We start from the raw sequence: 19,838 nt of genomic DNA on the forward strand, positions 1-19,838 counted from the left end.
GGTGTATTAGTGCCCAAGACATGGGTAACTTACACATGTGTGATGGTATGGGGGTGTATTAGTGCCCAAGACATGGGTAACTTACACATGTGTGATGGTATGGGGGTGTATTAGTGAACAAGGCATGACTAACTTACACATGTGTGATGGTATGGGGGTGTATTAGTGAACAAGACATGGGTAACTTACACATGTGTGATGGTATGGGGGTGTATTAGTGCCCAAGACATGGGTAACTTACACATGTGTGATGGTATGGGGGTGTATTAGTGCCCAAGACATGGGTAACTTACACATGTGTGATGGTATGGGGGTGTATTAGTGAACAAGGCATGACTAACTTACACATGTGTGATGGTATGGGGGTGTATTAGTGAACAAGACATGGGTAACTTACACATGTGTGATGGTATGGGGGTGTATTAGTGCCCAAGACATGGGTAACTTACACATGTGTGATGGTATGGGGGTGTGTTAGTGAACAAGACATGGGTAACTTACACATGTGTGATGGTATGGGGGTGTATTAGTGAACAAGACATGGGTAACTTATACATGTGTGATGGTATGGGGGTGTATTAGTGCCCAAGGCATGGGTAACTTACACATGTGTGATGGTATGGGGGTGTATTAGTGAACAAGACATGACTAACTTACACATGTGTGATGGTATGGGGGTGTATTAGTGAACAAGACATGACTAACTTACACATGTGTGATGGTATGGGGGTGTATTAGTGAACAAGACATGGGTAACTTACACATGTGTGATGGTATGGGGGTGTATTAGTGAACAAGACATGGGTAACTTACACATGTGTGATGGTATGGGGGTGTATTAGTGAACAAGACATGGGTAACTTACACATGTGTGATGGTATGGGGGTGTATTAGTGAACAAGACATGGGTAACTTACACATGTGTGATGGTATGGGGGTGTATTAGTGAACAAGACATGGGTAACTTACACATGTGTGATGGTATGGGGGTGTATTAGTGCCCAAGGCATGGGTAACTTACACGTGTGATGGTATGGGGGTGTATTAGTGGACAAGACATGGGTAACTTACACATGTGTGATGGTATGGGGGTGTATTAGTGAACAAGACATGGGTAACTTACACATGTGTGATGGTATGGGGGTGTATTAGTGAACAAGACATGGGTAACTTACACATGTGTGATGGTATGGGGGTGTATTGGTGAACAAGACATGGGTAACTTACACATGTGTGATGGTATGGGGGTGTATTAGTGAACAAGATATGGGTAACTTACACATGTGTGATGGTATGGGGGTGTATTAGTGAACAAGACATGGGTAACTTACACATGTGTGATGGTATGGGGGTGTATTAGTGCCCAAGACATGGGTAACTTACACATGTGTGATGGTATGGGGGTGTATTAGTGAACAAGACATGGGTAACTTACACATGTGTGATGGTATGGGGGTGTATTAGTGCCCAAGACATGGGTAACTTACACATGTGTGATGGTATGGGGGTGTATTAGTGCCCAAGACATGGGTAACTTGCACATGTGTGATGGTATGGGGGTGTATTAGTGAACAAGACATGGGTAACTTACACATGTGTGATGGTATGGGGGTGTATTAGTGCCCAAGGCATGGGTAACTTACACATGTGTGATGGTATGGGGGTGTGTTAGTGAACAAGACATGGGTAACTTACACATGTGTGATGGTATGGGGGTGTATTAGTGAACAAGACATGGGTAACTTATACATGTGTGATGGTATGGGGGTGTATTAGTGAACAAGACATGGGTAACTTATACATGTGTGAGGGTATGGGGGTGTATTAGTGAACAAGACATGACTAACTTACACATGTGTGATGGTATGGGGGTGTATTAGTGAACAAGACATGACTAACTTACACATGTGTGATGGTATGGGGGTGTATTAGTGAACAAGACATGGGTAACTTACACATGTGTGATGGTATGGGGGTGTATTAGTGAACAAGACATGGGTAACTTACACATGTGTGATGGTATGGGGGTGTATTAGTGAACAAGACATGGGTAACTTACACATGTGTGATGGTATGGGGGTGTATTAGTGAACAAGACATGGGTAACTTACACATGTGTGATGGTATGGGGGTGTATTAGTGAACAAGACATGGGTAACTTACACATGTGTGATGGTATGGGGGTGTATTAGTGAACAAGACATGGGTAACTTACACATGTGTGATGGTATGGGGGTGTATTAGTGAACAAGACATGGGTAACTTACACATGTGTGATGGTATGGGGGTGTATTAGTGCCCAAGGCATGAGTAACTTACACATGTGTGATGGTATGGGGGTGTATTAGTGAACAAGACATGGGTAACTTACACATGTGTGATGGTATGGGGGTGTATTAGTGCCCAAGACATGGGTAACTTACACATGTGTGATGGTATGGGGGTGTATTAGTGCCCAAGACATGGGTAACTTACACATGTGTGATGGTATGGGGGTGTATTAGTGCCCAAGACATGGGTAACTTACACATGTGTGATGGTATGGGGGTGTATTAGTGAACAAGACATGGGTAACTTACACATGTGTGATGGTATGGGGGTGTATTAGTGAACAAGGCATGGGTAACTTACACATGTGTGATGGTATGGGGGTGTATTAGTGCCCAAGACATGGGTAACTTACACATGTGTGATGGTATGGGGGTGTATTAGTGCCCAAGACATGGGTAACTTACACATGTGTGATGGTATGGGGGTGTATTAGTGCCCAAGGCATGGGTAACTTACACATGTGTGATGGTATGGGGGTGTATTAGTGCCCAAGACATGGGTAACTTACACATGTGTGATGGTATGGGGGTGTATTAGTGCCCAAGACATGGGTAACTTACACATGTGTGATGGTATGGGGGTGTATTAGTGCCCAAGACATGGGTAACTTACACATGTGTGATGGTATGGGGGTGTATTAGTGAACAAGACATGGGTAACTTACACATGTGTGATGGTATGGGGGTGTATTAGTGAACAAGACATGGGTAACTTACACATGTGTGATGGTATGGGGGTGTATTAGTGCCCAAGGCATGAGTAACTTACACATGTGTGATGGTATGGGGGTGTATTAGTGAACAAGACATGGGTAACTTACACATGTGTGATGGTATGGGGGTGTATTAGTGCCCAAGACATGGGTAACTTACACATGTGTGATGGTATGGGGGTGTATTAGTGCCCAAGACATGGGTAACTTACACATGTGTGATGGTATGGGGGTGTATTAGTGAACAAGACATGGGTAACTTACACATGTGTGATGGTATGGGGGTGTATTAGTGAACAAGGCATGGGTAACTTACACATGTGTGATGGTATGGGGGTGTATTAGTGCCCAAGACATGGGTAACTTACACATGTGTGATGGTATGGGGGTGTATTAGTGCCCAAGACATGGGTAACTTACACATGTGTGATGGTATGGGGGTGTATTAGTGCCCAAGACATGGGTAACTTACACATGTGTGATGGTATGGGGGTGTATTAGTGCCCAAGACATGGGTAACTTACACATGTGTGATGGTATGGGGGTGTATTAGTGCCCAAGACATGGGTAACTTACACATGTGTGATGGTATGGGGGTGTATTAGTGAACAAGACATGGGTAACTTACACATGTGTGATGGTATGGGGGTGTATTAGTGAACAAGGCATGGGTAACTTACACATGTGTGATGGTATGGGGGTGTATTAGTGCCCAAGACATGGGTAACTTACACATGTGTGATGGTATGGGGGTGTATTAGTGCCCAAGACATGGGTAACTTACACATGTGTGATGGTATGGGGGTGTATTAGTGCCCAAGGCATGGGTAACTTACACATGTGTGATGGTATGGGGGTGTATTAGTGCCCAAGACATGGGTAACTTACACATGTGTGATGGTATGGGGGTGTATTAGTGCCCAAGACATGGGTAACTTACACATGTGTGATGGTATGGGGGTGTATTAGTGCCCAAGGCATGGGTAACTTACACATGTGTGATGGTATGGGGGTGTATTAGTGAACAAGGCATGACTAACTTACACATGTGTGATGGTATGGGGGTGTATAAGTGCCCAAGGCATGAGTAACTTACACATGTGTGATGGTATGGGGGTGTATTAGTGAACAAGACATGGGTAACTTACACATGTGTGATGGTATGGGGGTGTATTAGTGCCCAAGACATGGGTAACTTACACATGTGTGATGGTATGGGGGTGTATTAGTGAACAAGACATGGGTAACTTACACATGTGTGATGGTATGGGGGTGTATTAGTGAACAAGGCATGGGTAACTTACACATGTGTGATGGTATGGGGGTGTATTAGTGCCCAAGACATGGGTAACTTACACATGTGTGATGGTATGGGGGTGTATTAGTGCCCAAGACATGGGTAACTTACACATGTGTGATGGTATGGGGGTGTATTAGTGCCCAAGGCATGGGTAACTTACACATGTGTGATGGTATGGGGGTGTATTAGTGCCCAAGACATGGGTAACTTACACATGTGTGATGGTATGGGGGTGTATTAGTGCCCAAGACATGGGTAACTTACACATGTGTGATGGTATGGGGGTGTATTAGTGCCCAAGACATGGGTAACTTACACATGTGTGATGGTATGGGGGTGTATTAGTGAACAAGACATGGGTAACTTACACATGTGTGATGGTATGGGGGTGTATTAGTGAACAAGACATGGGTAACTTACACATGTGTGATGGTATGGGGGTGTATTAGTGCCCAAGGCATGAGTAACTTACACATGTGTGATGGTATGGGGGTGTATTAGTGAACAAGACATGGGTAACTTACACATGTGTGATGGTATGGGGGTGTATTAGTGCCCAAGACATGGGTAACTTACACATGTGTGATGGTATGGGGGTGTATTAGTGAACAAGACATGGGTAACTTACACATGTGTGATGGTATGGGGGTGTATTAGTGAACAAGGCATGGGTAACTTACACATGTGTGATGGTATGGGGGTGTATTAGTGCCCAAGACATGGGTAACTTACACATGTGTGATGGTATGGGGGTGTATTAGTGCCCAAGACATGGGTAACTTACACATGTGTGATGGTATGGGGGTGTATTAGTGAACAAGACATGGGTAACTTACACATGTGTGATGGTATGGGGGTGTATTAGTGCCCAAGACATGGGTAACTTACACATGTGTGATGGTATGGGGGTGTATTAGTGCCCAAGACATGGGTAACTTACACATGTGTGATGGTATGGGGGTGTATTAGTGCCCAAGACATGGGTAACTTACACATGTGTGAAGGCACCATTAATGCTGAAAGGTACATACAGGTTTTGGAGCAACATATGTTGTCATCCAAGTGACGTTATCATGACGCCCCTGCTTATTTCAGCAAAACAGGTGTTACAACAGCGTGGCTCAGTAAAAAAAAGAGTTTGGGTACTTTCCTGGCCCGCCTGCAGTCCAGACCTGTCTCCCATGGAAAATGTGTGACGCATTATGAAGCGTAAGATAGGACAGAGGCGACCCTAGACTAGGGCTGGGTGATATATTGACATACTTGATATATCGCGGGTTTGTCTCTGTGTGATATAGAAAATGACTAAATCGTAATATTGGAGTAGATGTTCTCACGCAGCTGCGGGCATTACAATCTCCTCACTCTTTCCTGTGGAATAATAATAATAATAATGGATTAGATTTATATCGTGCTTTCCTATTGTTAGATACTCAAAGCGCTCACAGAGAAGTGGGAAGCCATCTTTCATTCACACCTGGTGGTGGTAAGCTACATCTGTGGGGTAGACTGAATGAAGCGTGGCTGCCAGTTTGCACCTACGGCCCCTCCCACCACCACCAATCATTCATTCATCATTCATTCACCAGTGTGAGCGGCACCGGGGGCAAGGGTGAAGTGTCCTGCCCAAGGACACAACGGTGTCACCTCACAGACAAGCAGGCGCACATTCATACATCACTTTCTGTCACGTCATACGTACACGCCCTCGCCCAGCGGAGAGGTAGCGGCATGGCTAACGTTAGCTGTGATGCTAGCGGGTTGTTGCGAGGGAAAGAAGGTGCGAATCTGGTAACAAATGAAGGAAGACTTAATTCCCAAGAAAAACAGCGGTGGTTCGGCTTCAAGCGGGAATATGTCGAATAAACAACTTTAATTTGTCAAGTTTGGGGCACAAGCGTTGCTACCAAGAGTAGCATTACTGCTAATATGTAGCATCATTTGAAGGGTCATCAGCTAATAACTTTAATACAGTTTTGATGAATTGACTTAGTTATGATTTCCTTTTCTGCATGAAAGTTTAAAAGTAGCATATATTAGTGCAGCATGAAGAAGAATATTTGAATGTAGACACATAGAATCATCATACTGCTGTGGTTATATGTTTCGAGGGTTCATTCGAGGCCAAGGCAAAATATCGTATTATTGCCTAAAAATATGGCCTAAAAATAACGCGGTATTAAAAAAAGGCCATATCGCCCAGCCCTACCCCGGACTGTTGAACGACTGAAGCTCTACATCAGGGGTAGGGAAGCTATGGTTCTAGAGCCAGATGTGGCTCCTTTGATGACTGCATCTGGCTCTCAGATAAATCTTAGCTGACATCGCTTAACAGGATAAGTCATGAATAATTCCGCTGGTAATCACAATGTTCAAAATAATGTTGAAAATATAAAACATTCTCATACATTTTAATCCATCCATCCGTTTTCTACCGCATCTGTTCAAGAAATAATGTTATTCAAAAGAATTAGAGACTTATTATACTCTAAAAATGTTGGTCTTACTTAAAAAATGCACGCATTTGGTTGTATTCAGTGTTAAAAAATATGATATGGCTCTCACGGAAATACATTTTGAAGTATTTGGCTTTCATGGCTCTCTCAGCCAAAAAGGTTCCCGACCCCTGCTCTACATAAAACAAGAATGGGAAAGAATTCCACTTTCAAAGCTTCAACAATTAGTTTCCTCAGTTCCCAAACGTTTATTGAGTGTTGTTAAAAGAAAAGGTGATGTAACACAGTGGTGAACATGCCCTTTCCCAACTACTTTGGCACGTGTTGCAGCCATGAAATTCTAAGTTAATTATTATTTGCAAAAACAATACAGATTATGAGTTTGAACATCAAATATCTTGTGGGAAAGGATTTTCAAATCATTGTATTCCATTTATATTTACATCGAACACAATTTCCCAAACTTCTATGTACTTGAGTTTAGTGGTAATAAAAGGCAAGGAGTAGCAAAGAACATTTCTCAAATACCTCAGCACGTCTATACAAATAATTTATCTTTTTCACAAAAATAGCCCTTTTCCATCGCACCTCCAGCGGATGCTCCAGGCCAATAATTACAAACAATTGTTTCTTCTTGACATAAAAGTATCATAAATAAAAAACATGTGTACAAAAGTCTATAAAACCCACAGGCACTTAACTGATTGTGCAACCATCCATGTTTGCTTTTGCCCAAGTAGAACCCGAGCAGATAGAAACACGCTCTAATGAAAGCATATTTTCTAGCCTACATCAGTGTGGACTATCTTCACTTGCTCCAGTCCAAGATTGTCAAAGGAGTGCAATGATGTGAGAAAATGGAAGTGAAGTGAATTATATTTATATAGCGCTTTTCTCTAGTGACTCAAAGCGCTTTACATAGTGAAAGCCAATATCTAAGTTCCATTTAAAGCAGTGTGGGTGGCACTGGGAGCAGGTGGGTCAAGTGTCTTGCCCAAGGACACAACGGCAGTGACTAGGATGGCGGAAGCGGGAATCGAACCTGCAACCCTCAAGTTACTGACACGGCCGCTCTACCAACCGAGCTATGCCGCCCCGGTGTTACAGATGTTCTTCTGAATGAAGGCATGACATTCAACCTGAGCGATGAAGACCAGAAGTCTTGCCAGGCAGCAGCAGGACTTGCAGTCAAAACATCTGCATGTTTGTGGGCAACAACGGCCACTGGAGGAGAAGGCATCTCCAGCTTGAACTCAGAAAACTGTTAAAAAGTTGTCTTGCAGGACGTCCAAGCCCAAGACAAGATAGGACAGCTTTATAACGAGTCAAAAGAGATGTCTTTAACTGACCTACTTAGAAGGAGCCAGAGAAACCTTCATTCAACTTCAAAAAGCACAGTGAGAGTCCATGTAAAGTTTACAACGACTCCCAGTTTGCTGCAACGGTTCATGCTCAAGACAAGATAGGACAGCTTTAGTCTTGAGCATGTAGTGAGGAACCCTGCTTAGAGATGTGAAATACCTTAGAAGGCAGCCTAAACAGTCCAGTAGTCATCAATTCATCAGAGGCTTCATCGCTTCTTTCTCATGACAAGATAGGACAGCTTGAGTCTTTCAGCAAGAGCCGATGAAATAGTCTAAGACAACCTGAACAGTCGAGTTTTCAACGATTCATCTGTTCTTTATCATGACTAGAGAGGACAGCTGGAGTTTTAAACAAGAACCGATCAAATAGTCTTCTAAGACAACCTGGACAGTCCAGTTGTGAACGATTCATTCAAGGCTTCATCGGTTCTTTCTCATGACTAGATCGGACAGCTCCAGTTTTAAACAAGAACCGATGAAATAGTCTTCTAAGACAACCTGGACAGTCCAATTGCAAACAATTGATTAGAGGCTTCATTGGTTCTTTTTCATGACTACATAGGACAGCTCGAGTTTTGAACAAGACCCGATGAAATAGTCTTCTAAGACAATCTGGACAGTCCACTAGTGATCACTTTATTAGAGGCTTCATCTGTTCTATATCATGACTAGATAGGACAGCTCAAGTTTTAAACAAGACCGATGAAATAGTCTTCTAAGACAAGCTGGACAGTCCAGTTGTGAACGATTTATTAGAGGCTTCATCGGTTCTTTTTCCCATGACTGGATAGGACAGACCAAGTTCTCCGGCAAGAACCGATTAAATAGTCTCCTAAGACAACCTGGACAGTCCAGTAGTGATCACTTTATTAAAGGATATCCATTGTTTTTCATGACTAGATAGGACAGCTCGAGTTTCAAACAAGAACCGATGAAATAGTCTTCTAAGACAACCTGGACAGTCCAGTTGTGAACGATTCATTCAAGGCTTCAACGGTTCTTTCTCATGACTAGATAGGACAGCTTGAGTCTTTCAGCAAGAACCGATGAGAGTCTTCTAAGACAACCTGATTCAATGCCCTGACCAAGAACTGAGTGTAAAGGGTTAGTCCTGCACTGTAAAGGAAGCTGATGAGGGGTCTTGGTACCAAAGTAAAAGCATGTAAATACCCTGCAAGTAGTTATGTATTATTAACAGGAGTCATTGATGCAGCTGCACGTTGTTGTTGATATGTTCACTTTTCATCTCCACTGCCCCCTACTGGCACACTTGATAAGGTGCTCTTTAAAAAGAATGCAATAAAATGGATACCAGATACCTGGGATACCAAACTATCTTTTAGTGCATTGTTGACCTCCTCTCCGCCCGCAGGGAAACTGTTTGTGGATTATTCCGCAACCTTCCCCGTGGATTATTCCGCAACCTTCCCCGTGGATTATTCCGCAACCTTCCCCGTGGATTATTCCGCAACCTTCCCCGTGGATTATTCCGCAACCTTCCCCGTGGATTATTCCGCAACCTTCCCCGTGGATTATTCCGCAACCTTCCCCGTGGATTATTCCACAACCTTCCTCGTAGATTATTCCGCAACCTTCCCCGTGGATTATTCCGCAACCTTCCCTGTGGATTATTCCACAATTTTCCCCGTGGATTATTCCGCAACCTTCCCCGTGGATTATTCCGCAACCTTCCTCGTGGATTATTCAACAACCTTCCCCAGGGGTTTCCCGTCCAAGTCTCGGCCTTTGAGGTCCTTCTGGTCAAAAACGATGTGGGTGGCAAAATAGATGCCGACGACGCCCAAGACAGCGGAGCAGGCCATGTACGCCGTGACGGACTGCGCCAATTGGGCAATGGCGCCCATAAAAAGGGTGGGGATCACCTGAGCGAGGAGGAAGGTGCTGTCCAAAATGGCAAAGTCTAAACCCACGCCGCGATTTTCATATCCTAACTCCAGCTGGTCCTGTTCCGTGATTCCGTTGTGACTGAGGGAAGCGGAGAAGTAAGCGTCCTGGCAGTAGAAGGACGTGCCAGCGGCGTTTGTGAGTCCCTCTTCTGCAGCCGCCAGATAGTCCCGCTTGGTTAGGTTTTTGACGCCGTTTTGATGCAGGCGTTTGGTTTTCCTTTTTGGCATGAACACCTGCAATTGGAGAAGACGAGCAATCTTCAGCTAGCATCCCACAGGCCTTCCCCGACTAAACCCTCATGGTGCGACTGCTCACCTTCTTGTCTTTGTGGTAGAGGCAGGTGAGGGTGTAGGGCAAAGTCTGCAGGGTGGCGTAGGCGTAGCCGGTGAGGGCGGCCATGATCGTGACCAGCGCCACGCTTTTGGAGAGGCAGATGACCAGAGCGGAGGCGGTGAAGCTCACCATGCCGCTCAAGTACACCTGGCGAGACCCGAAGTGGTCAACCATGCGACTCATGACCATGGAGAAGAAGGTGGAGGTAGCGCACTGCAGGAACAAACCCAGACTTCCCATGCGGACGCCTGAAAGAAGGTAACTTGAGTTAGCATTTGTTTGCTTTTGAATCGTGTCGTCATACAGTGGGGCCAAAAAGTATTAAGTCAGCCAGCGATTGTGCAAGTTCTCCCACTTCAAATGATGACAGAGGTCTGTCATTTTCATCATAGGTACACTTCAACTAGGAGAGACAGAATGTGGGAAAACAATCCAAGAATTCACATTGTAAGAATTTCAAAGAATTTATTTGTAAATGATGGTGGAAAATAAGTATTTGGTCAAGCATTCAAAGCTCTCACTGATGGAAGGAGGTTTTGGCTCCAAATCTCAGGATACATGGCCCCATTCATTCTTTCCTCAACACGGATAAATCGTCCTGTCCCCTTAGCAGAAAAACAGCCCCAAAGCATGATGTTTCCACCCCCATGCTCCACAGTAGGTATGGTGTCCTTGGGATGCAACTCAGTATTCTTCTTCCTCCAAACACCACCAGTTGAATGGGCTACAAAAACATTAGCAAGATGCTGGGAATCAAAGTAACAACCATTGGTGCAACTGTTAGAAAATGTAAAAAGTATAACATGACCATCAACAGACCTGGATCTGGTGCTCCACAGAAGATTTCACCTGGTGGGGTTGCAATGATCATGAGAACTGTGAGAAATGGTCCTGCAAGCACTCAGCAGGAGTTAGTGAATGACCTCAAGGCAGCTGGGACCACAGTCACCAGGAAAACAGTTGGCAACACTTTGCCACGGAGTGGGTTAAAATCCTGCAGTGCCCGAAAGGTACCCCATCTTAAGAAGGAACATGTGGAGGCCCGCCCAAAGTATGCCAATGATCACCTCAAAGATGCACAAAGTGATTGGGAGAAGGTTCTATGGTCAGACCAGACCAAAATTGAAGTATTTGGCCTAAACTCTACACGTCGCGACCCGACCTCGGATAAGCGGAAGATGATGGATGGATGGATGGATCTACACGTCATGTGTGGAGAAAGAAAAATGCTGCCTATGACCCAAAGAACACTGTGGCCACCATCAAGCATGGAGGTGGAAGCATTATGTTTTGGGGGTGCTTCTCTGCCAAGGACACAGGACTACTACACCGCATCAGTGGAAGATGGATGGAGCCATGTACCGTGCAGTCTTGAGGGACAAGCTCCTCCCCTCTGCCAGGAAGCTGAAGATGGGCCGTGGTTGGGTCTTCCAACATGACAACCATCCAAAGCGTACAGCAAAGGCAACAAAGGAGTGGCTGAAGAAGAACCATATTAAGGTCCTGGAGTGGCCCAGCCAGTCTCCGGACCTCAATCCTATAGGGAGCTGAAGGTCCGAGTTGCCAAGCGACAGCCCACCAACCTGAATGATCTGGAGAGGATCTGCAAAGAAGAGTGGGCCCAACTTCCCCCTGATATGTGTGCTAACCTTGTGGTCAACTCCCACAGACGTCTGACCGCTGTGCTTGCAAACAAAGGCTTTGCCAGCAAGTATTAACTGCTTTTGTCTAGAGGGATCAATACTTATTTCCCTCAATGAAATACAAATCAATTAAAATATATTCTCGAAAGTTATTTTCTGGATTTTCGTGTTGATATTCTATCTCTCCATGTTAGAATACATCTAGCATTAAAAGTATAGAATGATCATGTCTTTATTAGTGGGCAAACCAACAAAATCAGCAAGGGATCAAATACTTTTTACTCTCAGTGTACCTTTTCCAAAGAAAGAAAGAAAAGCAGACTCACCTTCATCATATCTTTGTTTGGGCACACTTCCTGGTTCAGCGTTGGGCACACCACTGTACAGGCCTTCCCCTACAAAGACTGTGAAGAAGAGCATGAAGGACATGACGGCCATGCAGTTGCAGAGGTGAGCCACACACAGCTGCCACATCACCCTGGGGACATGGCAGTAGCTTCTGTAGATGGCGGGAGCCATGGAAGCGCATGTTCTTAGCAAACACAGCAACGGTCCTGTCTTCAGCAGCCTCAGCTTGCACTTCAACACGCAGCAGCAGGGGCGAGACACGCCACACTGGTCGGACTCCATTGTAGCGCCGCCTGAGTCCAGCAGAGACTCCAGGGTTGGGGAGCGGCTGATGGCGCTGGAGGGCTCAGTAGAGTCGGACACTTTCATAGTGATGAGTACACTGGAGACGAAGATGAAGATGAGGAGAAAGAAGAGGCACTGGGCCTGGCCTCCGAGGTAAACGGCGAGCAGGCTATGTCTCCAGTCTATGGCAGGAAGCAAGTATCCCACGCAGCCTCCCAAGCTGACCATGAAGGAGAACATTGCGAAGGCCAGGTTGCAGTCCTCCCCGTCTCGATAGAGGTCGGACAACAGAGCCTCCAATGGTGTGAAGCATACTTGTCCACAAAAGTCCAGGAGACCCACTCCAAGGATAAGGAAAGCCACCTGAAATCAAAGAAATAATGTAAGTTTGAAGGTTGGGCTGGGAGATATGTCGCAGCTTTGTCTTTGGGCGATATAGAAAATGACTACGCATGGCACGGTGGGGGAGTGGCCGTGCGCAACCCGAGGGTCCCTGGTTCAATCCCCACCTAGTACCAACCTCCTCACGTCTGTTGTGTCCTTGAGCAAGACACTTCACCCTTGCTCCTGATGGGTGCTGGTTAGCGCCTTGCATGGCAGCTCCCTCCATCAGTGTGTGAATGTGGAAGTAGTGTCAAAGCGCTTTGAGTACCTTGAAGGTAGAAAAGTGCTATACAAGTACAACCCATTTATCATTTATTCCAGTAAACGTTCTCACGGAGTTGCTTTTAGCTGCGGGCATTACACTGCAGGCTTTTTGCACTCTTTCTTTTCGTCTCTCCTTCTCACAGAGACTTAAAACAAGCGCACCTTCTTACATAACCTCACTACTGTCGCAGAGAGGTAGCAGCATGGGTAACATTAGCTGTGATGCTAACGGTGCATTGCGAGTGGTAATACAAGAGAGAGAAGGTGGGAATCTGGTCACAAATGGAGGAATAATTCATTCCTAAGACAAACAGCAGGGGGTCCATCGTCTGGCGGTGGTTAGGCTTCAAGCGGGAATCCCTTGAACAATTATATGGCAAAAAGTAGCATCATTTGAAAAGTCAGCCGCTAGAGAATAAAGAGTGCTTGAAACTCCACATGTCAACATCTCCGTTTAGTGCCACACCAACAAAATGCCCAAGCAAACATTTCCAGATCAACACCATATGAAAAACTAGTCAACAACAGAAGGAGATAACGTGTGCAGGAACCTACCACATAGTGAAGGACATACACTATTTGGTTTCCTATTATGTAGCTTATTTTTATTTGACGCTTATTGAAATATCTTGTGTGACATCATGCACAAAAGTGCACTTTATTTGTTTTAAACTATTGTAGTGACGTTCTGTACAAAAAGTGCACTTTAATTTAGTGTTGTTTTGATATTTCATCTTAGTGACATCATGCACAAAAGTGCACTAATAGCTTGTTTTAAAATGTCTGACAATCTTGCACTTTCTGTTTTGAAATGACATGAATGTTTGTGCCACTGATTAATAAATGTTTAATAAATACAGTTTTGGTCAATTAACTTAATTGTGGTTTCCGTCTCTGCATGAAAGTTTAAAAGTAGCATATATTAAGAAGAAGAATGTTTGAATGTAGACACATAGAACCATCATACTGCTGTCATTAAAGGCCTACTGAAAGCCACTACTAGCGACCACGCAGTCTGATAGTTTATATATCAATGATGAAATATTAACATTGCAACACATGACAATATTCTGATAGTTTATATATCAATGATGAAATATTAACATTGCAACACATGACAATATTCTGATAGTTTATATATCAATGATGAAATATTAACATTGCAACACATGACAATACGGCCGCTTTACTTTACTAAATTGCAATTTTAAATTTCCCACGAAGTATCCTCTTGAAAACGTTGCAGTATGATGACGCTTATGTTGACGTGTGCGTTTGACGTGTCAGGTTGTAGCGGACATTATTTTCCAGCCCGATTCAAGATATAAGTCGTCTGCTTTAATGGCATAATTATACAGTATTTTGGACATCTGTGTTGCTGAATCTTTTGCAATTTGTTCAATTAATAATGGAGACGTCAAAGAAGAAAGATGTAGGTGGGAAGCGGTGTATTGCAGCTGCCTTTAGCAACACAAACACAGCCAGTGTTTCCTTGTTTACATTCCCTAAACATGACAAAGATGCTTTACTATGGAACAAAGCGGTCAAGCGAACATGGTTCCCTACCACATGTCTACCGGCAGGTTTCGGTGAGAAAATTGTGCTAATAAGTCGGCTCTTTCCGTAGACATGAGCGGAGAGCCTGCGTCGTTCCTCGTGGACCTGTCAGAGGCAGCTGCGGACTCTCTTGCCTCCTCCGACCGGCCGCCCCCGAACGTGGGATGATTCCACCGTGGATTGGGGGGGGGAAGAATCGCAGCCCGCACCCAACAGCTGCCTTCGCTTCGGCTCGTCGAGAAACATGGCTTTCCTCAGAGACACTGGCGGTCACCACACCCATGGCCACACCCCCCCGACTTTCAGGTACGACCATATAATTTCACTAAAACACTAGTAACACAATAAGAAGATAGGGGATTTTCCAGAATTATCCTAGTAAATGTGTCTAATAACATCTGAATCGCTCCCACTGCCCTCGTCTTTTTTTTTCTTGTAGTCCTTCACCTATCACTTTCCTCATCCATGGATCCTTCATCCTTGCTCAAATTAATGGGGAAATCGTCGCTTTCTCCGTCCGAATCGCTCTCGCTGCTGGTGGCCATGATTATAAACAATGTTCAGATGTGAGGAGCTCCACAACCCGTGACATCACGCGCACATCGTCTGCTACTTCCGCTACAGGCAAGGCTTTTTTATTAGTGACCAAAAGTTGCAAACTTTATGGTGGATGTTCTCTACTAAATCCTTTCAGCAAAAATATGGTGAAATGATGAAGTATGACACATAGAATGGAGCTGCTATCCCCGTTTAAATAAGAACATCTCATTTCAGTAGGCCTTTAAACTTTTGCAACTTTTACGCAGCTGCCTCGATGGCGAAATGTGTTGTAAGCATTTTATCACGCTTTCTTCTGGCTTTGAAGACGAGAACTATGTCCACGTAACACATCAGTTCTGTTTGTTGTCAGCTCATGATAGCCCTTTTTTGGGGGGGGGGCAAAGTTTAGCTGCTAACATAGGCTACCACTGAATGTATATTCTAGCATGACAACATGAATGTGAATTGTTAGATGGCTTCTCTGGGACTACTTTTGTGTGAGTGCTAAGGCTCTGGTGAATGTGCACAAGACAGCCTGAACACCAGACTTTCTACTCGGGGAGACCAACAATAATCCATCCATCCATCCATCATCTTCCGCTTATCCGAGGTCGGGTCGCGGGGGCAGCAGCCTAAGCAGGGAAGCCCAGACTTCCCTATCTCCAGCCACTTCGTCTAGCTCTTCCCGGGGGATCCCGAGGCGTTCCCAGGCCAGCCGGGAGACATAGTCTTCCCAACGTGTCCTGGGTCTTCCCTGTGGCCTCCTACCGGTTGGACGTGCCCTAAACACATCCCTAGGGAGGCGTTCGGGTGGCATCCTGACCAGATGCCCGAACCACCTCATCTGGCTCCTCTCAATGTGGAGGAGCAGCGGCTTTACGTTGAGCTCCTCCCGGATGGCAGAGCTTCTCACCCTATCTCTAAGGGAGAGACCCAAACTCATTTGGGCCGCTTGTACCCGTGATCTTATCCTTTCGGTCATGACCCAAAGCTCATGACCATAGGTGAGGATGGGAACGTAGATCGACCGGTAAATTGAGAGCTTTGCCTTCCGGCTCAGCTCCTTCTTCACCACAACGGATCGATACAACGTCCGCATTACTGAAGACGCCGCACCGATCCGCCTGTCGATCTCACGATCCACTCTTCCCTCACTCGTGAACAAGACTCCTAGGTACTTGAACTCCTCCACTTGGGGCAGGGTCTCCTCCCCAACCCGGAGATGGCACTCCACCCTTTTCCGGGCGAGAACCATGGACTCGGACTTGGAGGTGCTGATTCTCATTCCGGTCGCTTCACACTCGGCTACGAACCGATCCAGTGAGAGCTGAAGATCCCGGTCAGATGAAGCCATCAGGACTACATCATCTGCAAAAAGCAGAGACCTAATCCCGTGGCCACCAAACCGGAACCCCTCAACGCCTTGGCTGCGCCTAGAAATTCTGTCCATAAAAGTTATGAACAGAATCGGTGACAAAGGACAGCCTTGGCGGAGTCCAACCTTCACTGGAAACGTGTCCGACTTACTGCCAGCAATGCGGACCAAGCTCTGACACTGATCATACAGGGAGCGGACTGCCAGAATAAGACATTCCGATACCCCATACTCTCTGAGCACTCCCCACAGGACTTCCCGAGGGACACGGTCGAATGCCTTCTCCAAGTCCACAAAGCACATGTAGACTGGTTGGGCAAACTCCCATGCACCCTCAAGAACCCTGCCGAGAGTATAGAGCTGGTCCACAGTTCCACGACCAGGACGAAAACCACACTGTTCCTCCTGAATCCGAGGTTCGACTATCCGGCGAAGCCTCCTCTCCAGTACACCTGAATAAACCTTACCGGGAAGGCTGAGGAGTGTGATCCCACGATAGTTGGAACACACCCTCCGGTCCCCCTTCTTAAAGAGAGGGACCACCACCCCGGTCTGCCAATCCAGAGGTACCGCCCCCGATGTCCACGCGATGCTGCAGAGTCTTGTCAACCAAGACAGCCCCACAGCATCCAGAGCCTTAAGGAACTCCGGGCGGATCTCATCCACCCCCGGGGCCTTGCCGCCGAGGATCTTTTTAACTACCTCAGCGACCTCAGCCCCAGAAATAGGAGAGTCCACTACAGATTCCCCAGGCACCGCTTCCTCAAAGAAAGACGTGTTGGTGGGATTGAGGAGGTCTTCGAAGTATTCCCTCCACCGATCCACAACATCCGCAGTCGAAGTCAGCAGAACACCATCCGCACCATACACGGTGTTGATAGTGCACTGCTTCCCCTTCCTGAGGCGCCGTATGGTGGTCCAGAATCGCTTCGAAGCCGTCCGGAAGTCGTTTTCCATGGCTTCCCCGAACTCTTCCCATGTCCGAGTTTTTGCCTCCGCAACCGCTAAAGCTGCACACCGCTTGGCCCGTCGGTACCCGTCCACTGCCTCCGGAGTCCTATGAGCCAAAAGAACCCGATAGGACTCCTTCTTCAGCTTGACGGCATCCCTCACTGCTGGTGTCCACCAACGGGTTCTGGGATTACCGCCACGACAGGCACCAACAACCTTGCGGCCACAGCTCCAATCAGCCGCCTCGACAATAGAGGTTCGGAACATGGTCCACTCGGACTCAATGTCCAGCACCTCCCTCGTGACATGTTCAAAGTTCTCCCGGAGGTGTGAATTGAAACTCTCTCTGACAGGAGACTCTGCCAGACGTTCCCAGCAGACCCTCACAATGCGTTTGGGCCTGCCAGGTCTGTCCGGCATCCTCCCCCACCATCGCAGCCAACTCACCACCAGGTGGTGATCGGTAGAAAGCTCCGCCCCTCTCTTCACCCGAGTGTCCAAAACATAAGGCCGCAAATCCGATGACACAACTACAAAGTCGATCATGGAACTGCGGCCTAGGGTGTCCTGGTGCCAAGTGCACATATGGACACCCTTATGTTTGAACATGGTGTTTGTTATGGACAAACTGTGACGAGCACAAAAGTCCAATAACAAAACACCACTCGGGTTCAGATCCGGGCGGCCATTCTTCCCAATCACGCCTCTCCAGGTTTCACTGTCGTTGCCAACATGAGCGTTGAAGTCTCCCAGTAGGACAAGGGAATCACCCGGAGGAGCACTTTCCAGTACTCCCTCGAGTGTACCCAAAAAGGGTGGGTATTCTGAACTGCTGTTTGGTGCATAAGCACAAACAACAGTCAGGACCCGTCCCCCCACCCGAAGGCGAAGGGAAGCTACCCTCTCGTCCACTGGGTTGAACTCAAACGTACAGGCTTTGAGCCGGGGGGCAACCAGAATTGCCACCCCAGCCCGTCGCCTCTCACTGCCGGCAACGCCAGAGTGGAAGAGGGTCCAGTCCCTCTCGAGAGAACTGGTTCCAGAGCCCTTGCTGTGCGTCGAGGTGAGTCCGACTATATCCAGCCGGAACTTCTCTACCTCGCGCACTAGCTCAGGCTCCTTCCCCCCCAGTGAGGTGACGTTCCACGTCCCAAGAGCTAGCTTCTGTAGCCGAGGATCGGACCGCCAAGTGCCCTGCCTTCGGCTGCCGCCCAGCTCACAATGCACCCGACCTCTATGGCCCCTCCTATGAGTGGTGAGCCCATTGGAGGGATGACCCACGTTGCCTCTTCGGGCTGTGCCCGGCCGGGCCCCATGGGAACAGGCCCGACCACCAGGCGCTCGCCATCGTGCCCCAACTCCGGGCCTGGCTCCAGAGCGGGGCCCCGGTGACCCACGTCCGGGCGAGGGAAATCTGGGTTCATTTCGTTGTAATTCCATAGAAGTCTTTGAGCTGCTCTTTGTCTGATCACTCACCTAGGACCTGTTTGTCTTGGGAGACCCTACCAGGGGGCATGAAAACCCCCAGACAACATAGCTCCTAGGATCATTGGGACACGCAAACTCCTCTACCACGGTAAGGTAGCAGCTCAGAGAGGAGACCAACAACAATAATCATGCATTGTAATTAGAAATTGTGAATTTAGAGGCCGTGATGTTCCCAATATATTTTTGGGGTTGGTAAAATGTAACTTTAAGCAAGTTGCAAAACATCTGCTTTAAATCAGGAATCACTTTCAACCCTAAACATAGAATTGGCGACTTAACCAACATGATAGGTATACCTGGGTACTTTATAATACAATATGCAAGACATGTCTCGTGATCACGATAATAATGACAACATATAAAAATAATAACAAGATCTGATAGCTCAGGTTATTATATTCTGTGTTTTATGTTACACGATTGCACCAAGACAAAATCCTAGTTTGTGAACGCGTTCTCAAACAATGGCAATAAAAACTATTCTGATTCTGATAATATCTCAATATGATGATAATCAATCATTACCGAAATCCTTTATTTAAACAGTTAAAAACCAAGTGTGATTAAATCTGGCCAATAGGGCAGCAAAACAAAGTTAA

At 46.3% G+C, this 19,838-nt stretch overlaps 1 protein-coding gene across 4 annotated transcripts in view; it reads right to left on the reverse strand.

Moving 5' to 3' along the window:
- Positions 1–5,040: 5,040 nt before the first annotated feature.
- slc45a3 (solute carrier family 45 member 3) overlaps positions 5,041–19,838 on the reverse strand; it is a 143,729-nt gene continuing 128,931 nt past the window's right edge. For 3 of the 4 annotated variants that reach the window (XM_061918016.1, XM_061918015.1, XM_061918018.1), the window contains 3 exons: positions 12,374–13,043; positions 10,387–10,652; positions 5,041–10,304 (listed from right to left, as the gene is read on the reverse strand). In XM_061918016.1, coding sequence (XP_061774000.1) covers positions 9,864–10,304; positions 10,387–10,652; positions 12,374–13,043 — 1,377 coding nt within the window. In that variant the 3' untranslated portion in view covers positions 5,041–9,863. The remainder of the gene's footprint in view (positions 10,305–10,386; positions 10,653–12,373; positions 13,044–19,838) is intronic. The other variant, XM_061918017.1, reaches the window with a different exon arrangement.

Source organism: Nerophis ophidion, linkage group LG12 (assembly GCF_033978795.1).
Source record: "Nerophis ophidion isolate RoL-2023_Sa linkage group LG12, RoL_Noph_v1.0, whole genome shotgun sequence".
Lineage (NCBI taxonomy): Eukaryota > Metazoa > Chordata > Actinopteri > Syngnathiformes > Syngnathidae > Nerophis > Nerophis ophidion.